This window comes from Dermacentor silvarum, chromosome 8, assembly GCF_013339745.2.
Source record: "Dermacentor silvarum isolate Dsil-2018 chromosome 8, BIME_Dsil_1.4, whole genome shotgun sequence".
NCBI classification, from domain to species: domain Eukaryota; kingdom Metazoa; phylum Arthropoda; class Arachnida; order Ixodida; family Ixodidae; genus Dermacentor; species Dermacentor silvarum.
In genome coordinates this window covers 159,624,220-159,646,623 of record NC_051161.1, presented here as the reverse complement: position 1 = coordinate 159,646,623, position 22,404 = coordinate 159,624,220, and the positions used below count along the sequence as shown (strand labels likewise).

The 22,404-nt window shown below is 46.8% G+C and overlaps 1 protein-coding gene across 1 annotated transcript in view; it reads left to right on the top strand.

The window, feature by feature from the left end:
- LOC125947756 (uncharacterized) overlaps positions 1 to 12,913 on the top strand; it is a 353,840-nt gene extending 340,927 nt beyond the window's left edge. Inside the window, exon 5 of the mRNA XM_049673030.1 lies at positions 12,723 to 12,913. Coding sequence (XP_049528987.1) covers positions 12,723 to 12,913 — 191 coding nt within the window. The remainder of the gene's footprint in view (positions 1 to 12,722) is intronic.
- The last annotated feature ends 9,491 nt before the right edge of the window (positions 12,914 to 22,404 follow it).

Here is a 22,404-nt window from a genome sequence, read left to right as displayed (position 1 = left end):
TGAACATCTACAGCCCACCCAAGCAGAAGCAGGCCAAGTTCGACTACTTGATCACCAAATCAATTACCCTAGCCAAAAACAACAGCCTACTTATAGTAGGCGACTTCAACACGGCTCACCAGGCATGGGGCTACACGACAGCCACACCAAAAGGTACTGCACTCCAGTATATGATACAGCAGCACTGTCTCACCATCCTCACTGACCCCGCATACCCCACACGTCTAGGAAACAGCGTCTCCAGAGATACGTGCCCTGACCTCACCCTCACTAAATGGATACAACAAGCCACCTGGCACAACACGGAGGAAACCCTGGGCAGTGATCACTGCATCCTTGCCACCACATTGTACGTTACACATGCGCGCCGCCCGATAAAAAAGATAACACTCACAGATTGGACAGCTTTTCGCAACGAGCGAGCGGATGACTCCTCGAGGGCTATTGCGGATCTCGAACAGTGGGTACGAGAGCTCCAGCAAGACGTAGACAGACATTCAAAACAGATCACACTCACCACAGACATTACGGCAGTAGACCCGCACCTTCACTTGTGGGAGGCCCGTCGAGGCCTTGTTAGGAGTTGGAAGCGGCAAAAACATAACCGGAAACTGAGACTACGTATAGCGAAACTCACGGCAACCGCGGAATTTTATGCTGGGGAGCTCACCCATCAGAATTGGCGACAACTACTGCAATAAGTTGCAGGGCACTCTTAGCACGGCCAAAACATGGTCGCTACTACGCCATGTTCTTGACCCCACGCAAAGCAAAGCAGTCAGCCAGCAAACAATTCAACGTCTCCTCCACAACCATCCGGGTTCTGATGACGACATCCTGGAAGAGTTTAGGGTGCGGTACATAGGAGATTTCAAACCCACACAGGGACAACCTCCCACGTACAGCGGAGGCGACAACCACGACCTGGACAAGCCGATCACCATCTCTGAGGTGCAACAAGCAATCCATGCACTCACACGAAACACCACCCCAGGCAGGGACAAAATAAATAACAAGCTCCTGCGCAATCTGGATGACGGCACCATTCAATCTCTTACTGACCTATTTAATCATCATTGGGAGGCGGGTACGCTACCAGCGGATTGGAAGCACGCTGACATCATCCTCATTCCAAAGCCAGGCAAACCCTCCAGCTTAGAAAATCTTAGACCAATCTCACTGACTTCATGCCTAGGTAAGCTTCTGGAGCACGTTATTCTGAACCGACTTCAACCTTACCTAGAATCCAACCACTTGCTGCCCGAAACGATGTTCGAATTCCGGCCCCACCTTTCTACCCACGACATTCTCCTTCAGCTGAAGGAACAAGTCCTTGAACACATTTCACCACACAACACCGGAGCGATCTTAGCACTAGACCTTAAAGGCGCTTTCGACAATGTGGCTCACAATACCATCCTTACAAACCTAAGTCTTAACAACTGTGGTCGTAATACTTACAACTACGTACGCGCCTTTCTAACCAACCGCACGGCCACAGTAGGCATTGGCTCACTCAGAACCCCGACGTTACCTACTCTCAACAAAGGAACCCCACAAGGTGCCGTTCCATCACCCACCCTTTTCAACATTGCTATGATGAAGCTACCTGATAAACTCAACGCAATACCAGGAATCAGGCACGCAGTATACGCCGATGATATCACTATCTGGACCACCACTGGTTCTGAAGGAGAAAAGCAAGACGCACTCCAACAAGCGACGGACGTCGTCCAGCATTGTGCAAGAAGCAGCGGTCTCCGATGCTCCCCCGAGAAGTCGGAACTATTAGTCGTTCGACAGAAATCCCGTAGAAAACTCAATGAAGTACCCCACATTGCACTCACCCTCGACGGCAAAGAAATACCCACTGTAAATCGCGTCCGCATCCTCGGCCTCCATATACAACAGGACGGCGGAGGCGCATACACCATCCAACGTCTCAAGCAGACAACTTTCCAAGTCATGCGAATGGTCAGCCGCATCACCTCCAAACAACACGGCCTGAAAGAAGACGACGTGACCCAGCTCGTCCAGGCCCTGATAATCAGCCGCATCGCCTACGCTGCCCCGTACCTTCCCCTCACTCTCAAAGAGAAAGATCAGCTAGACATGCTTCTGCGGAAAGCATACAAGCAAGCGCTCGGGCCTACCACCGGCAACAGCCACACTCAAGCTCGAAACCCTAGGAGTCCATAACACAGTAAGAGAAATCATAGACGCCCACCTCACAATCCAACGATAACGCCTAGCCCTCACACCAACAGGCAAGAAGCTCCTAGCGCGCCTAGGCTACCGAACACAGGGCCGAGGCCACAAAAAATCAATCTGGCCCCCAACATCTGGGAGCATATCAAGGTAGCCGCCATCCCCAGAAGCATGCACCCGGAACATCATGCCGGCCGTCGCAAAGCTCGCGCAAAGACTCTTCAAACAAGGTACGGTAACCTCCCCACCATACTATACACAGATGCCGAGCAGTGCCCCCGAAAAGCAGCCATGGCAGTCAGCGTTGTCGACCATAACCTTCAAGAGGTGGTCTCGATGACAGTCCGCACTGCCAACGCCCTCGAAGCGGAGGAGACAGCCACCTCTAGTCAAACCAAAGAACACGTTCCAATTATTACCGACTCCCAAGCAGCTTGCCGTAGCTATGCCAGAGGCAGAATATCTTCCATCGCCGCCCCACTCCTCAAACAAGCCTCTCAATTACCCGACGTTGAAATAGTATGGACTCCAGGACACGAGTCCCTCCATGGAAATCAGCGTGCGCACGCTGTAGCCCGAGCTCATGCCACCCGGGCGCCACAAGAGAGGGATACGGCCGCATCTATGGAGCCTGTACCTTTACAATACAACGCAATATTAGAACACCATAGATTGAACAGACGACAATGCCCACCCCCACACAAGACCCTCTCACGCGAAGACGCAGTAGCATGGCGACAATTACAAACCAACACATACCTCCATTTAAGCAGATTACACGCAATACACCCTGCACTGTACTCGTAGAAATGCCCCCTTTGTAACGCCTACGCTTCCCTATATCACACCACATGGGCATGCCCCAAAATACAGGTAGTCCCGCATATACCCAACCCCACACCCGAGCAGTGGGAGGCCGTGCTGACTAGCTCGGACCCTCATGACCAGCAACAACTGGTGCGGCGGGCCCGCGAGACAGCAAGAGCCGCAGGAGCCCTGGACTGAGGGCACCTCCCAACACAAGCAGGAAGACGCCTGCTTGTTTTTTTTTTTGTTTTTTTTTCTTAATAAACGTTTTTCTCCTCCTCCTATACCGCTGACATGTCAGACTTCGACGAGCTCGTACACGGTTCCCCGTGTCCTCTTTTAATCGTTACATTGCTAGTTATGCCAGCTTCGGCATTAAACTGAACAATTGCTACTAGGGGCGATTAAAAATAGCGACTACAGTTTCATAGAAGAAAAACAGGTGGCACCGCACAGGCAGTCTAGAGCGTCATCAATGCGTGGCAAAGGGTAAACGTCCTTTTTTTGCGATTTTATTCAGGTGGCGATAATCTACACACAAGCGCCACGTTCCATCCTTCTTTTTGACAAGTACGACGGGAGAAGCCCAGGGACTACAGGAAGGCTCGATAATGCCATTTTAAAGCATCTTTTTAACTTCCTGTTGGGTAACAGCTCGTTGCAAAGCACTGACACGATATTGTCACGTAGTAGTGACGGCACTAAGTGACAATATGGACGTCGGTGTATAGGGTTCGCATCGCCAATATTTATGCGGTGGGTCACGACGGACGTTTGACCTTGTGGGAATCGAGGTGCCTTCCCGCGCCTCGTCCCCCAGCTCGCGTGCTGCTTAGCTCGATCTCCGGGAACCGCTGCCGTAACGGCAACATGGCGGACACGGCTAGCGTGCCGGAGCTACTTTCCCGCGCAAACCGTGCTTCTCCACCCCCCGGGATTTGACTTGCCCCGCGAGAACACGCAATCGGGACGCGCCCTGATTGGCCTCCCGAGTGGCGGTGCCCGCGCACCCTCTCCACCTGAGCTCTCGTCCGCTGAGCGCTTCCTCGCCGCGGCAGATGCTCACAGGGTCGCAACGAGGTGGTTACATGAGACCTTTGTTGTCGCGACTCCTCGTTCTCGCGCTTGGCGGACCGCTACCCGGTTAGCCCAACCACAGCGAGCGCGCGTACTCGACCGGTATTGGTCCAACGGTGAACCTTGGCCTGTAAGCGCCGTGACGGTCGCACTGTGCTGTATCTTGGGTGAATAAACCCGTGTTTGTTGGCAATCTGACTCCGGAGCCCTCTCTGCGCCGTGTCGGAGAGTCGACGAACCCTGCCGTAGCGCCTTTGTGCGTTGCGGAGTGGAGGAGCGTCGTGCCCTTTCTTGACCGTCGTTCGTAGGGTAAGCCTTGTGCAAACCCATCTGTACAAGTTAAGGGTCGATTGCCAAAGTCAAAGACGTCGCGATAGCCTTCAAGAACGCGGCGGAGGGCTTTAGCTTGAGCAGGTGTAAGGTCAGAGGAAACCATCTTCTCAATGTCGACGTCACTGCTGTGAGGTGGCGTTACGGTATGGGCTGAGCTGTAGCTATCTTCAACTGTGATCTTCAACTGTAGCTTCAACTTTAGCTTCAACTTCAACTGTAGCTATCTCAACCGCATCATCCTGCAGAGCGGTAATTATAGCCAATGAGATCTTTTGAGGCTGGACTTGCGCGGTTAGAGCGAAATTGACAAAGGGGAGGCAGGTGTGGTTGCCAGTAATTGTCAGCACAGTGTGCGGCATGGTAACACCATGGGTAAGTATAACGGCCGCAATTGGTGAGACCACGTAAGTGCCGTGTGGTACAGCTGGTGAGGAAAACAAGTCGACGTGTGTCACACGTGAGACTGTAGGCGAATAAAACCCATGCAGCTCAAATCTTTTGGAGGCGGGACCACAGGGTCGGCAATAAGAGGTAAGTCAAAGCGAAGTGAACTGGCCGAACAGTCAATGAGGGCAGAATGACTGGTGAGGAAATCCAGACAGAGAATGAGTTCATGAGGGCAATGCTCGATGACGATGAAGACAACGACGGTGTGTCTCACAGCAATGGTGAGTCGAGCAGAGCACATGCCAACAATAGCGACAGTCCCTCCGCCGGCGACTCGTACAGGTCGCTTCGGGGCAGGCGTCAGAACTTTCTTAAGCCGACGGCGAAGAGCAGCACTTATAATGGACACATGCGCCCCGGTGTCAATCAAAACACAACCAGGAACATTGTCGACGAGAACGTCCAAAAGATTCTTGTTCGTTGGTAAGTTGACGCAAGGGTTTCGTGCCAATGTCGTCATTGCAGCTTCACCTCGAGAAGCTGCACTGTCTAGTTTTCCGGTCGGAGAATCAGCAGGGCGTGACGGGGACGAACGAGATTGACGGCGGGAGGGAGAAGGCCAGCGGGAGTAACGGGGTCATGTCAGAGGTGTCGCAGGGTCAGATGATAGGTCGGTCATAGAAGGAGTGAAGGAAAAGGACGCGCTAGAGGGACGAGTGTGGTAATCAGAAGAAACGCGTGTCGGAGAAGTCCAGCGGCTGCGGCAGTGACGAGCGATATGTCCAATGCGGCGGCAGTTAAAACAGATCGGCTTGTCGTCCACGGTTCGCCATTCGGACGGGTTGCGCTGTCCATAAGAAGAGTAAGCAGAGCGGGGTGGATACGTGCGGTGAGAAAGAGGTTCCGAGGGCACGGAACGAACGGAGTGCAGGCCGACGTTAGACAACTCTTGACGGACGACGGCCTGGATCAAGGCGATCGTCGCTGGAGAATGATCAGATGATGGGAATGAAGGGGCCGCCGGTTGTGCAACTTCGACCTCGTGACGAATGATGCGGGTTCAGTTGTCACACCGCGAAGGCTGGTGGAAGAGGTCGTCACAAGATGACGTAGCAGCTGTGTTGGGAAGTCGCGTGATGTGCTGGCATACCCGGCGGCTTTTAGCATGCTCGAGATGGCGGCTCTCCTTGAGGATCGTATCGATGCTGGTGACGTTTGTAAACACCAATAAATTGAAGGCGTCGTCGGCAATGCCTTTGAGGACGTGACTAACCTTCTCGTCCTCCGACATGTTCGGGTCAGCCTTGGCACAAAGGGCCGAGACGTTGAGAATGTACGACACGTAGGACTCGGTCGACGTCTAAACACGTGTGGCAACTTGCAAGGGCCTTCTTGGCATTGAGTTGGCGACCAAACGGATTGCCAAAAAGGTAGCGGAGTTTCTCTTTGAAGAGATCCCAGCTCGAGATCTCTTCATCGTGAGTCTGGAACCATGCCCGTGGAGCTCCGTCGAGGTAGAAAAGAACGTTGGCATTGCATAACAGTCGGATTCCACTTGTGACTGGTGCTGACACATTCGTATAAGAAGAGCCAGTCGTCGACATCAGGACTGCCGACTCTGGTGAAAACACCAGGATCATGAGGGGGGCAAACGGTGACGTAGGTCGGAGCTGCAGGCGGAGACGTCTGCGTAGACGAAGTGCCGGCAGCAGGAGCCGATGTTTCAGTGGCGCCGTTGCGACTGCTGCGAAGCTCCATGACGGGTAGAAGGAACGTCGGCACTTCCACCAAATAATGTTAAGTGTAACTGATCCCCAAGGCTATTTACAATCTTTTTGCAGGGAAGATAACGGAGGCCAAAGTGGCGACGCTATAGCAAGCGGGAACCCATTGTCTTCCTTCTCCTCAGTGTAGCCACACGGTGGCGGCGGCTGTTCCGTATCAATAATTATTTTCAACCCCTCTCTTACACTTTCTCGGTTGAGGTCATCAATCATTTGCTGTAATTCGTCTCCATTGCTGCTGAATAGGGCAATGTCATCTGCAACCCGCACGTTGCTGAGATATTCACCGTTGATCCTCATGCCTAAGCCTTCCCAGTCTAAGAGCTTGAATACTTCTAAGCATGCAGTGAATAGCATTGGAGAGATTGTCTTCTTGCCTGACCCCATTCTTGAAAGGCAACTTTCCACTTTCCTTGTGGAAAATCAAGGTAGCTGTGGAATCCTTGTAGATACTTACCAAGGTATTCACGTATGCCTCCTGTACTCCTTCATTACCCAATGCCTCTATGACTGCTGGTATATCTACTGAATCAAATGCATTTTCATAATCTAGGAAAGCCATATACAGAGGTTGATTGTACTCCGCAGATTTCTCGATTGCCTGACTGATGACATGGATATGATCCATCGTAGAATATCCCTCCCTGAAGCCAGCCTGTTCTCTTGGTTGACTGAAGTCAAGTGTTGCCCTGATTTTATTGGAATTTATCTTGGTGAATATTTTACATAATACTAAAAGCAAGCTAATCGGTCTCTAATTCTTCAATTCTTTAACGTCCTCCCTTCTTATGGATTAGTATAATGCTGGCGCTCTTCCAGCTCTCTGGTACACTTGAAGTCGGGAGGCATTAACATATAAAGGGCCGCAAGCTTTTCAAGCATGCTATCTCCGCCATATTTGATTAAATCGGACTGTTATTCGATCTTCTCCAGCAGCTTTTCCCCTGGTCATGTCTTGCAAGGCCCTTCTGACTTAATTGCTAGTTACAGAAGGAGCCTCTGTATTCTGTTCATCACTACTTCGAATGAAAGTATCTTGGCTGCTCTGCTTACTCTACAGGTCAGTATAAAATTCTTACGCTGCTTTTACTATGCCATCAAAATTGCTGATGGTATTACCCTGCTTATCTTACAGTGCATACATCTTGACTTGTCCTAAGCCAAGTACTTTTCTCACTGATTTCATACTGCGGCCATATTTTACTGCTTCCTCAACCTTTTCCACAATATATTTCGATTATCCCTTACTTCCTTCTTGTTGATCAGTTTTGACAGTTCAGCGAATTCTATCTGATATCTCGAGTTTGCCACTTTTGTTTTTTCTGTAGTTTCTTTATTAGGTCCCGTGTTGCTTGGGAGAGCTTACCTACTGGTTGCCTTGGTGCCGTACCTTCTACTTTAATTGCTGCTTCTGAGATCAGCCTAGTTATGGTTTCATTCAGTACCCCTATGTTGACTTCATCTTCATGTTCTAAAGCTGCATATTTGTTAGCGAGCTCCAGCCTGAATTGGTCTGTTTTTACCCTTACTGCGTCTAGGTTGGCTTGTTTATTCTTGACTAATTGCACTCTTTCTCTCTTCAAATTGAGAGAAATCCTATACCTCACTAACCTGTGGTCACTGCACTTAACCTTACCTAACACTTCTACATCCTGCACTATGCTTGGATCGGCAGAGAGTATGAAATCTATTTCATTCCTTGTTTCTTCATTAGGGCTTTTCCAGGTCCACTTCCTGATGCTGCGCTTCCCGAAGAAGGTATTCCTTATTCGGAGCCTATTCATTTCCCCGAATTCTACCAACAACTATCCTCTAGCGTTCGTAGAATCGATGCCGTAGTTGGGATTTGCTTGCTCACCAGCATGCTTTTCCCCCACTTTTTTATTGAAGTCACCCATGACTACATTATACTGAGTTTTCACCCTTCTCATTGCTAATTCAGCGTCTTCATAAAACTTCTATTTCTCAATCATAGTGACTGGAGGTTGCGGCGTAGGCTTGTACTACCTTCATTCTATACCTCCTATTCAGCTTTATTACGACGACTGCTACCCTGTCATTAATGGTGTAGAATTCATCAATGTTGCCCGCTATGTACTTATCGACTACAAATCCTACCCCGAATTCTCTCTTATTTGGAAGACCTCTGTTGCAAAGGACGTGCCCGTTATTCAGCACTGTATAAGCCTCACCAGTTTTTCCAACCTCACGAAGGCCAATAATATCCCAGGCAATGCCTGATAATTACTCAAATAGACCTGCTAAGCTAGCCTCACTCGAGCGGGTGCGCGTATTGAACATTGCCAGGTTCAGTTTCCAGTGGCAGCCTGTCCGGATCCAGAGATTCTTAGCACCCTCTGCCATGTCGCAGGTATGACCGCCACCTTTGGTCAGGTGCTCCGCAGCCGCTGGGGACTGAGGGCCATGGGTTAATTGTAGGAGTGATGAGGGAGGTAGTGGCCGAATACTGCACCAGGGAGGCCAATTCCTGTTTTGGTGAGGGAGTGACTTGGTTGACGCTTAGTGGGCCTTCCTAATTTGGTTGCACCTGCACTAGTATAGTCCCACTAGCTCTCGGCGATTTTTTTGCCAGTGTCAGGCGCCACTCCATGCCTGAATCGTAGTGGAATGGAGGAGGATTCGAACTTACGAGCTGGCGATATCGGCCCACAATTTAAGGCTACAGATCTCAGGGTTAGCCCACGATAAGACGCCAGAAACATAACCGATACGCAAAGGGGGTGGTAGCTCACTTAGGAAGGCTTTGTCGTTAAAGACCATATGGTGTCGTTTTAAAGAGATTACCATTCTTTCCGTACTTGAGATGTTTTGAGCCTATCTATCTATCCATCTACCTATTTACCTATCTATCTATCTATCTATCTATCGATATATCCTCTTACGTCAACTCAGTAACCCAATTTCTCTACTAGTTTCGTCCACTAGTTGTGTGCTCGTGGTTGTAATGCCATCGTGGACGCTCCATCGTCTTCATTCCAGCTACCTCATCTGACTCTCGTCGTGCCGTCGCTGTCACGCTTTCTAGGCCGAACCAGTGGCCCAAGTTGTATAGCATATTGGGCCGCAAGGGGTCTGTTTGTGGTCGTGATACCAGTGAGATCGTCATTGGAGGTTCTTCATAGGATTCTCGTCAAGCCGTCATGGTCACGCCTTCTACGCCGTCCCACTGGCCCAAGTTGCCTGATAGCTTTGGTCGCTAGCTTTGTGCTCATCGTCGGAATTCGTAGCTTCGTCACTCGACTCTCGTAACGCCGTCATTCCCATGCCTTCTAGCCGACCAAGTGGCCTAAGCTAGACTGGGCCGCTAGGCCCGTTCTCGTGGCCGTGATGCTGTCGTGGACGTTGCATCATCGTCAATCCAGCTTTCTCATCCGACTATCGTCATGCTGTCGCCGTCATGCTGTCGCCGTCATGCCATCGCTGTCGTACAATCATCATGCATTTTTTGTCACACCGTCGTTGTGAGAGTGTCGCTGCCATTCCTTCGTCGTGTCTCCAGCTTCGCCAATCGACTCGTGTCACGCCGTTGTCATCGCGCCTTCTACAGCGACCCAGTGGCTCATGTTGTCTAACTGCTTTGGCCCCTAGATATCTGCTAGTAGCCGCGATGCGTTCGTGGTCATTCCGTCTTCATTATTCTAACTTCATCATCCGACACGCCGTTGTCGTCACACAGTAGTGGTATACGATCGTCGTCACGCTGTCTTCATCAGTTCAGAAATGTCCTCCCAGCATTTAATGCATGCAAGCATCAGGTTGCAGACAACATACCTTCGCGAGGCAGGCTACCCAAGGCATGCCAAGGTGTCTGATGCAGAAGGTCGTCCCAAACAGACACAGCAGCGGGAAGGCCCGTGCTCAATGGGAGGAGGTCCAAAATTCACAAGAGAAAGGTTGCTGTAGTCACTTATATTCACTGTCTTTCGCATAGCCTAAAGAAAATAGCCTATCAAGCAAACATCAATATGGTCTTTTCGAGACTAAATAAACTATGTAGCCTTTGTCGGAAAACAAATGTAGGAAAAGTCGCTAAAGCCATATGGGAAAAAAGCACCGTAAGAAGTATGGCGAATGCCGGCGCATGCTTTATATATTGCATTCCACGAAGCTGAGGAAAAAGGTCACATAGGTGAGACAGCCTGCATGAGCACTGTAACAAAATAAAAAATAATGACACTAGATAGTCTTTTTGTCTTTATTTCATAAAATGTGGCTGCAGTCCGTTTTTTAAAATACGAACATTCTCGGCAAAAACGACTGTGAGTGAACTAGCCTGATTACAGAAGCAGACTGGGTCGCCAGGATGGTGGTGCATGCGTTAGCAAACGGTCGACTGCATTTTAAAATAAAGAATTAGAAGTTCTGCGCATGAGCTTATAGCATCAAAGTGTTAGCATTTTCTGTTTTCTGCAAGTGGTGTCTGTTAAATATCCTTTGTGCTAATTTTTTAACTGTTCAATAAGTGATTATGCCAATGCACGTGTTCCCTGATGCGTGAGTCAAAAGGTATAAGTAAGGCATATTAATTGGAAATAAAACATATTCTTGGAATTTAGCACCGTGTCTGTGTCTTTCATGTGCCTTCCTGCATCCTTGTCCCTATGCGCAACAATAGTACTCTTAAGACTCAGAGAGAATTCCACGCTTCGGGAGCCAACGGAGGATTTGCCTGCTGGCCCGTTGTACACGTTTGTTCACTAGTACCGAGATGCTACCAGAAGGGCTTTCTGTCATCGGACACAGCACTGCGCCGGCCAAACAGCTAACTACACAAGGTGGCGCGGAACATCAAGATCATACTTGTCTGTCCGAAATTCTTGCTTAGAGCCAGTTTGTGGCACTTTATGACACCTATGGACCATATCATTCTTCTGTAGCATGATCCGCAGACATACTGGGAAAAACTGTGTGACCATAAATCGTCAATTTTGCTGCATGAATAAATAAACAAGCTGCCACACCCTTTCTCCTTGATAACACGAACTTTCTATTTATTCCCTTTACATACCTGTGAAAGTATTCGTGCCGTATTTTCACCTGTGTGAGAGTAGAGAAAACTTTTCTTGTAAAGTGGTTAGGTGGTAGTCCTCGGTAGGAAGAGCCATTCACCCAGGACCCTTACTAACTATGAGATGTCTTCTGCCCGGCCGATGACCCATCGTTGCGTTTCGAGACTTGAAATTGATAACGTTTCCCAGTAGGAACATGTAGTTGTGGGTATGGTAGAATGCATAGCCCGATTACGACATGCCCAGGAGATGTGGTATATTGTGGCGACGTTTCTGTAGATAGGGTAAGTGGAAGTGCACTGTTCAGGATATAAATGACTGAGGGTGACAACAAAAGGGAAGGAGATAGCCTGAAGTTGGCGCCAGTGCCAGAGTTTAATTTTACGTTATGTTCAGCCTATACCGATGAGCTACGAAAATTAAGAACGACTAATGGGTTCTCTGCACACCAATTTTCTGCTCAGGATCTAAACAGTTTCTTATCGTGCGCTCATGCAACAGTATAGCAACCGTACAATAAATATCTGATGCTGATTTACCGGAAAACATCAGCCAGGATGTACAAGTGGATAAAAAAATGTATTCCAGTGTGAAATTTCTTTGGAAACTTATCTCGGGAAGCTCAGTCGCACAGCCTAACTTGAGGGGAATGTACTAAAATTGAAGGGCTCGCATTGAACTCTACCGGTTATGTGCGAGCATCTGATGATCACGATGATGATCTTAAAACCATTTGCCCATACTCACTCTTGACGACTGGCCAAAAATCATGCGGATTTGCTGTCTTGTTTGGTTGTCTCCTTGGTTTTTGTCTTCGTTTCGCTGCGTTGCACTCAAGCGAAATGAAATCTAACGCACCGTTCTGCAGTATTTATTTCGTTTAACTTCAGAAGTGTACAACATTTGTGTCTTTGCTTTTGCTTGTAACATCGATCGCCTAGAATAATCTTCAACGTGTTGAGAGACAACTCACGAAGCTTCAGCCAAATGTCTAGCGTAAAGGCCGCAGAATGATCTGTAGTATTATACTGACACTTATATTATACTTATTATACTGATCAAGGAATTCCTGCTCACAGTATCCTTATGTTTGCAGCTGAATTGAGAGAAATAAATAAATATTGCGAACTTTGGGTTGCACAATGGACTCAATGGAAGAGGGGCTCGTACAAGCAAGCTGAGGCCAGCGCCAACTGCAGTGCAGCCTTTGAACTCATGTGTAATACAACGACTGTTTACAACGTGTCAGAGGCCAAGTACTGTGGACCGAATTTAATAAAAAGCTAGGAAACCTTCACTATGTTATTTTATTGCGTTAGCAACAGACAGTATGCGAAATGCTCAGCGTCACCTCCGACACAAGTGTCCCCTGGTGTAAACAGCGAGGACCCAAGGATCAAGGCGGGAACAAGGTGTGTGGTTTTTCCTTTCACATCCGTGTAATCCGTGCCCAGGAGGTGTAGGAAACATCGAACACATCGGGCGCGCCCTTATTAAAAGTTGTCTCGTTGAAGAAAGAGAAATTACCTTCAGTTTCCTATAAATGACCTGTTACAGAAGCATGTGTTGTGCCTTACCCGATGTTACTGAAAGTTTCGAACGGCTTCCTTTCCGTTTTGCGTCAACTTGGTGGTGTTTATCTGGGTATAGCCTTGTCATTATAGGAAATTCAGATGCTGTGAATGTGTAAAGGTTGTAAATATTAGGGTACATCGGCTAGGTGGGCCGATGCCCTGCACAGCTCCAAGTTCGCCGACCAAATCTGGGCCGTCCAGCAGGCCCGCGAAGTGGCGACAAGGCAACGCCTGGGAAACTTGAGCCCGGGTCATCAGTCTGCAGGATACTCAATAAACGTTTTTACTAACCAATGATGCTCGTTTTTGTAAGCCTGTGGCCACAAGGACATGAATTCTGAACTTTCCTAAGGTATAGGCCGACCCTCGCGCCACGCTAGATATGTCGGATAGTGCCGATAAAGCGACGGACACGCATTTTCGCGACGGTGTTACACAGGCACTTATGATCGTGATCAATAATCACCCTTACATGGTCCAACTAACCGGATCAAGTTAGCCGAGCTTTAGCGCAATGGACTCAATGGAAGAGGGGCTCGTACAAGCAAGCAGAGGCCAGCGCCAACTGCAGTGCAGCCTTTGAACTCATGTGTTTGAACTCATGTGTTTCAACTGCGAGGCTTTCTTTCGAGGAACCCGGTTGGGTTTCCATTGTAGCAAATTGCTACATTTGGGTGGATGTCTCATCAGTTTCCCTTTAATTACTTATCTCCACCTAGCGGATTTCCGCTGAACTATAACATCAAACACTTGCCTTTGCTTCGAGTTGTCGACAAATTCGACTTCGCCCTGCCATCTGCTAGCCGCCTGGTTAGCTCAGATGGTAGAGCGGCTGCCCCGAAAAGGCGGTGGTCTCGGGTTCGAGTCCCGGACCAGGACGAATTTTTCTTCAACTGCGAGGCTTTCTTTCGAGGAAACCGGTTGCGTTTCCATTGTAGCAAATTGCTACATTTGGGTGGATGTCTCATCAGTTTCCCTTTAAAGCTTCGAGCGCAGCGCCAGAAACTGCCACAGAGGAAAAAAGAGAAAAAGTAAAAAGCTCGACACTCAGAATAGCCAAGCTAGAAACCGCAATCAACGCACGCTTTAAGGAGCTAGAAGCCAAACAGGCTGAGTTTCAGGCAGCTACTGAGGCTCGCCTCACCAGAATCGAAGCCGCGATCACAACACGCTGTCCGGCATTAATCAGCTCAAGATAACTAACATAGGCACACTGACACAACAACAACAGAGACATCTTGCACAATACAACTCCTAGAGTTGATGTGGCTAATGATACTAGCTTAGATCAAAGATCCCCAGCAGGGGGCCCAATCAGAACACACGGACCACGTGTGGAAACCCCTGCGCATTCATGATAGCCAGCGACCAAATTATGATCTGGCAATGGAACTGCAGAGGGTTCCGTGCCAAAAGACGCGATCTCGAATATGGAATCAATCACTCTACACTCAAACCTGATATTATTGCGCTTCAAGAAACTGGCGTAAGCGCCAAACTTGTTGGCTACACAACCTTCAATGCGAAAATGACGGAGGGCGGTAATCGCTCCACGGCACTCATGATACACAGAAACCTCACCGCAAACACGATAGAACTCGGGATCGAGGATATATCCTACAACTTCGTAGAAAGCCTCCCCAGAAAGAAAGCTTACCCAACCTTATACATTCTAAACGCCTATCACCCCAAAAAGAACGGGGGCTAGTTGCCTCCAGACTTATTGTAGAGGCGCAGAAACATGCCAGAAGCTCGCCACTAAGTACAGTAGGCGACTTCAATGCTCACCACTTGGCATGAGGCTCTCAGTCTTGCGACAAGAAAGGGACCAGCCTATGGACAACCTCTCTAGAGCTTGGTTTAACTCTTCTCACAGACCCAGAACGCACCACCCGAGTAGGTAACAGCGTCTGTCGAAACAAATCGCCCGACCTAACATTCATCAAAAACATAGAATTCGCCAAATGGGAAAACACAGAAACTAATGCAGGCAGCGATCACTACATCATAGCCACCACATTTCCACTCAGTAAAATCAAGAAAGGAAAATTCAAAGTGAAACATACGGGACATCTTTAGAGACATTAGAAACGAGAGGGAACACATCGCAATCACAAACTTGGAAGAGTGGACAACCAACCTAATTGAGGACGCCGACAAGGCCACCACCGAAGCCGAGATCGAGGAGGATCACCGACCCCCTGACTCACCACTTATACACTTGTGGGAGGCTAGGGAAAGTATCCAGAAGAGATGGATGTCACAAAAAACAACAAGACCTTACATAGCAAGATAGCTCAAATCGACAAAGAAATCGAGAAACACACGCAAACACTGAGCAGAGAATACTGGCACCAAATGTGTGACCGGCTCAATGGTCAATTAGCTAACAAGAACTCTTGGTTTCTGCTCACACATCTAATAGACCCCGAACAAACCAAATCAATCACAAGTAAGAACATGCAGAAACTCATTCATTCTTATCCTGGGGAGGAGAATGACCTAATACAGGAACTGCAGAGCAAATACTTCAACACCAGCAAGGACATACCCACTCCAGCTAAATATGAAGGAGAAAGCAATGCAGCTTTAGATAGGGATATAGACGTAGCAGAAGTTAGAGCCGTCCTCAGCCAGATTAAAACCACTGCCGCTGCCGGGGAAGACAGCGTAACAAACAAAATGCTCCGAAATTTAGATGATCGCTCGAAATCACTAAACTCTTTAACACCCACTGGACCGAAGGAAAAGTTCCACCTAGCTGGAAACATGCCAAGGTCTTATTCATACCGAAACCAGGGAAGAGGTTACAACTGGGACACCTTAGACCAATTTCTCTCACCTCCTGCTTAGGCAAGGTCATGGAGCATGTAATATTAAACAGGATAAATCATTACATTGAGACAGAACACCTACTACCTGACACGCTAATCGCTTTCAGAGCGTGTCTATCAACACAAGACATTATGCTTCAACTGCAACAAGACATTCTAGATCCACGCCCAATAAGAGCCACTCGTACCATACTGGGCCTGGACGTCTGTAAAGCATTTGATAATGTAGCCCATCAGGCCATCTTAAATGGCCTATCCCAGCTGAATGTAGGTGAAAGAACTTTCGCCTACATTTCCGACTTTCTCAAGAAAGAACGGCAACCATCCAACTGGGTGAGTGCGTGGTCAAAAGCTTACTCTAGGGACAAGAGGCACACCACAAGGTGTCGTCGTCTCACCCCTACTCTTCAATATCACCATGATGAACCTACCACAACAACTAAACAGGATACCACACATCAAACATGCCATATACGCGGACGATGTTACCATCTGGACAAACAGCGGCTCGGATGGTGCGATAAATGACGCGTTACAGGAGGCAGCAAATGTTGCGCAAGAGTATGTCAGACACAACAGGCTAACATGCTCCCCCACGAAATCCGAACTCTAACTACCACTAACTTTCTGGGGATTATCAGACGAAAGTTAGTGCTCCCCCTGGGTTAGGGAGCACTAACTTTCTGGGGATTATCTACCAATTTATCTATCCATCAACCTATCTATCTGTCTATCCATCTACCTATGTCTGCAACCGTTTTGCCACTAACATGGGTCACTGTAGTTATGCTGCTGCTTATGTACAACTGTTAAATTAACTTCCTCGATGCAGACTTGGATCACTGTGTATGTGCTACTCGGTGTGCGCCGCTTTTCAAGGATCCTCACACCAACTTGGGCCACTGGGCACATGCCATCAGTCAAGACTCTTCAATGATTCGCCTTAGGCCAGCTTGAGTTGCTGAGCGTGTGAAACTGCCTGTACGGCGCACTTAATGGCATCAGTTAAACTGTTTCACCCCAACTTGCGTTATTAAGTATATGTCAGTGCATATGCGCCGCTCTTTCTCGAATCTTTCACCTCAACTTGAGTCTCTGGGTATGTGCAACTGGGTATGTGCAACTGGGTATGTGCCACTCTTCAATAAACCTGCACTTCTCTGGATGGGAATCAATCTGAAATCACCAACCAGCTGTCTTCTCAATAAACAACACACTATACCTGCCCGATCTATCTTCACGCCGTGAATGTTTTCGCCTGTGCCTCTTTAACAAAGTTTATCATTAAAATGAATCGTTAGAAGCGGCCTTCTTATTCGAACGATTTACAGATCATCGCGTATGAATGAAAAATTTAAGGTCGGTGTCCCATCTTGTCGAACCATTCTGTATAATCACTCTTTCATATCGAAAACCAGCCCTGAATAGAGCGACCTCCCCTCCTCCGTCACTGCTATTTCCAGTACCAACTTCAAAGGTGCCATACAATATGCTTTTTTAATTAAACTTGTATTTTCTACACACTACTATGTGTAACAACCACTCATATATATCTGTAGTGCCATCGGGCTTTGAAAGTATTTCTAATAAATAATAAATAAATAAACTTGGGTCACTGGCTATGTGCCACTAGTTATTTTCCATAAGGAATGTGTCACAAGGTATAGGCCTCAAGGTATGTGTCGCTCTTCAATGAACATTTTTCACGCCTACTTTAGTCACTAAGTAACGGCTATGTGCAGCTCTTCATCACAAACTTTGACTCTTTGACGCAAACTTGGGTGACTGGGTATGAGTCAATGGGCATTGGCCAACCTTCAATCGCCAAAAGAAAAAAATTATTTTGATTGCTTGGTGCAGGGTGGAGTGGTACCCGTGTCATTTATATTTCAACAATCTTGTTCGAACATATATTCACACACGCTCCGTGCGGAGGCTTCACTGCGGCGTCGCTAGTGGGCGCAGCGCGTCCCGTGGGGAGATCGAGAGAGCAGCCAGGCTGCTACTCGCCTCATACTTGACGCGTTTCGGCGGTTGCAGTGCGGTGTGTCAATGTTCAATGCTAATCACACTAACGCCAACATTCAACCGGAGATGGACTCTGCCTGAATTGTTTCCATGCTCGATGCATTCGCCAAATACCTCGTGTCTTGGACAATCCCACATCACACGTTTTGCAATGGCTTCGTGCTCGCATGTTGCACATTCATTCGTTTAGCTCAAGACCAAAGAAGAGATGCTTCTTGTGCAGTGATATTATGCCCTTAAGATAGTAAAATTTTAATGTACGCGACAGCTAGCTCAGACAACACCTGCAATGATGGAAGATGTAGTTTAAAAAAAGGGAATTATTTTGACTTCCTTGTGCGCACCGAAATATGTCACACGAGAGCTTGGCATTGGCAACTACGAAAGTTGATTTCGTGCAGTTTTTATGTCGTCTGTCACATCTCCAGTGATGTTGCCACGAAAGGTCAATGAAGAAAAACAGATTATTGGCCATTAACTTCTTTTCTCGTTTGTCTTATACTTCTAACTTGATGAATTTGTTTCGGTATTTGTTCCTACCTTATGTAATGAAACATGAATTGCGATGATTTAATTATAAACAGCTCGATCTTTCTCCCGAATAATGAGGGTGTTAGCCTACGAGAAACCCATTTTGGGTCATTAAGTATGCATAAAGTTTTTACTGTGTGCGTATGTGCGGATCTACATGCAACGTTGCATCCACATGGAGACAGTTATGGCACTTATATTTGGATAATTTTTATTCCGTTCTCTTCCGTTAATTTAGCTGTTAAATCCTTTAGCCTACCTCGTCTCTGCTTTTTACATCGCCGGCATATATGTAGCGGTGACGGTTGAAGGCCCCATTCCGTACCACTAAAGTAAAACGAGAATATATTGCAGACAGGAGGCAGAAAATGTTTTGCATAATCTAGTGTGGTGCATAGTGGTGGTGGGAGGGGGGACCATACACAAAGAATAAGAAAATTAGATGAATGGCATCCGCTACTTTGCCACGGGATGTTATCCCGACATTAGAAACATGGTGAATAGAGGCCCCATTACCGCCGGATTTTTTTCAGAGAGACAACGAGGTCAAAGTACAACGGAAAGACAAACTTTCCATTGGAGAGTGTACAGATTGTGATCGGAGTGTGTTTTATGGCGCATAGACAGGAGGTAGGATTGTTCTCAATATTTCGTTGTTTGACTTTACCTTTGTAACTACATTTTTTTCTTAATTAACCGCCAGAAGACGTTGCTGAACGCTTTATATCGTCGTTATCATTTACCGGATGTCTATAGGACTGGTTGGTTCGGGTGCTGGGAATCATATCAGCAGTTTAAATTTATGATACGCTCCAGCAGAAAAACGTTGAGACTTCCGTTTGCTAACGCCCATTCGCAATATGACCTCTAATAATCGTCTGAAAACATCGTCCTCATTTAGATAGGTTCCCTATAGCAAATCTATATATCTATCTATATATATAGGTTCCCTATATCTGGTGGAGACAGCTATCTGTGATTGGGCAAATTTTACAAAGCTAACGCGATTGTGTAGCTAAGACGGATGCAACCATAAATATTTTCTTTGTGTGTGAAGGAACCACGCCGCTCCACTGAGTGCCACCAAAGATTCTTGGAGCGAAGCATTTCTGAAGCACTGCGCGGAAGCATCGTAGCTTATCACGCGCTCTCATCTTCCCTGCACGTATAACGTGACGCCATTAGTGCAAACGGGACTTTTTTACACTAGCCAGTATGACCATGGTCATCGAGTACGCTGTGTTCAGCTCTGATGGCTGTCAATCTCGGCATGGGTCTCTACTTCTCGCGTCGACGGAAAGGCCAGTCGGGAACTGTCGAAGTGTTTCTAGGCAGCCGTTCCCTGAGGGCTCTGCCCCTAGCCGTGTCTATGGTGGCGACCAGTATTGTCCTCACGGGTCTGGTTGGTTTCACGGGTCACTACTATGCGTACGGATTCCACCTGACCTGGAATGACCTGACTATCGTCATCGTGGCTCCTCTCGTCGCCCAACCTGTTCCTCCCCGTTTTGTACGAACTGCGCATCACTCTGTATTGAGGTGAGGTTGACCTTTCTGACCAGAAAATTGCCGCACGTGTTGTATTTCATCTTGTTTCGTTTCTTGACATACTGCTTCCACTTTGTTAGCAATTTCTAGCGGTTCCTATTGTCGCAAGAACTGTTCACGGCCAGTGTGTCATTGAATATTTAACGACTGTCTTTGTGTGCCTCTGCTACCGGGGCCTCTTCCTGCTATCGCCTCTGTCATCTCATTCATGAGCGTCGCTTTTGAATTATTTTTTTATTTATTCAGCATTGATTCAGACACAATGAAGGTCTTGGATGGCAAGGTTAAAGGCAGAACATAGTGCCTGCCTGTCACCCATACACTGCTCAACGGTAAGGTATCATATCAAAACATATAGTATACACATATCAATGGCATGGATTACGCATACATAGCATATTACAAACATACGTGCAATCAAATACAGAATCATGGTACAACTTTGTAAGTAGTAACAGCTTAGGTCCAACAGAGTAATATGAATACGAAAAAAAGTTTTACATATATACAAGCACAATATGAAACCGAGTTAAAATAATTATACATAAAACCACAAGAAACCAATTAGCCCTATGTCAATCAGAAAGGGAAAGCAAATATTTTTTCATAGCACTTTAAAGCAGTTTAATGATCTGAAGTTTTGTGCAATAGTGATCGTGTTAGGGTGTGCATTTACGAAGGATGGGACTAAGTTGCTAGTTGTTTTTACGTAGTTGGTCCTGCAAATGGAATCTAATATGGTCATGCTTGAAATTGTATTGGGTGTAACTTGAGAGGTTGTTTTGATAAAAAATTAGTGAATTTTCTCGAGTTCGCCTCTTATGTATATAGCGAGCTTAAGTTCGTATAGTTGATTAATTTTTAAAGTCCGTGTTTCAAGAAAAAAGGTGCCGTGTGATCACGGGGTCCAAGATTTTCAACACAGCGAACTGCTCGTTTCTGGAGACATATCAGCCGATCGAAGTTTGATTGGAATGTGGTCCGTCACACCAACAGGCAATAACTAAGGTGGGATTGAATTAAAGCTAATACAGACGGCGTTTCTACCACATAGGAACAAGTATCTAATCCTAAAAAACAATATGCCTATTGACCTACAAATACTAGAATGAATCTCCGTTACATGAGGTGTAAAACTCAGGTTCTCATCAAAAAGTACACCTAAAAATTTAAAAGCTGAAGTCCTCTCGATTACACAACTATTGAACTTGACAGAAATAGCACAGTCATCAGGCCTACTTCTACTTAAAAACCACATATTTAGTTTTAGTGACGTTTAACTGTAGCTTTCGCGATAACCAAACTAAAAGTTGATCTAACCAATTATTAGCTGCGATTTCTAGCACGTAGACTGTCACCTGAGAAAAACAATTGTGTCGTCAGCATACAGGACTATATCTGGAGTGAGCGTTAGGTTTACAATATCGATTACGTAGAATAAAGAATAGTGGACCCAAAATTGACCCTTGAGGAACACCGAGTGCAATTTCTTTCTTCTGGGAACAAAACCCATATAAATGTGTATTGCTGTCTCGTAGTGAAGTAATCTTGAATCAGTTTTAGGGCCACTCCGCGAACTCCGTAGTATGACAGTTTATTAAATAGAATGGTGTGTTCGATGGAGTCGAAAGCTTTTCTAATATCCAAGAAAGACAACCTATATAGTTTGTTCTCAATGTTATTGAGGAGTTTTTCTTTGATCTTAACAAGTGCCATTTTAGTTTTATCAGTTTGACGGCGTTAATGTCTGTTTTTGTATGACCAAACGTGACACCAATTTCTCGATGCGTTGCGTGATTATTGTATATAGGCATCCATTTTCGCGTTCCCCATCGTCATTTTTCTTAACTCGTTTTGGCTCTCTATAGAGTACCTGGCTAGAACATACTAGATGAGGATGACTTTCTATATCAATTGTTATCTCTCTCTTTCTCGCATATCTCTCTCTCTCTCTCTCGCATATTTGCAACGTCATCTCACCTCTGGTCTTTTACTATTAACATGAAATTAGCCCCAGTCAGTGTGATCTACAAGGGTGGTAAAAGAAATGACTTAAATAACTATAGGCATGTCTCTGCTGTAATTTTCACAAAGTTCCTGAATATATTAACAACATTTTTGTCGACCAACAAGTTGCGTTAGAAAAAACAAGAGTTCAGAATCCGCCTTACTAGGTATAAAGAACAAAATTATTGTCAATTTAAACCGCTAATTAATAACTGTAGGAATCGTCATAGACCTGCGTAAAGCTTTTCATTCGGTA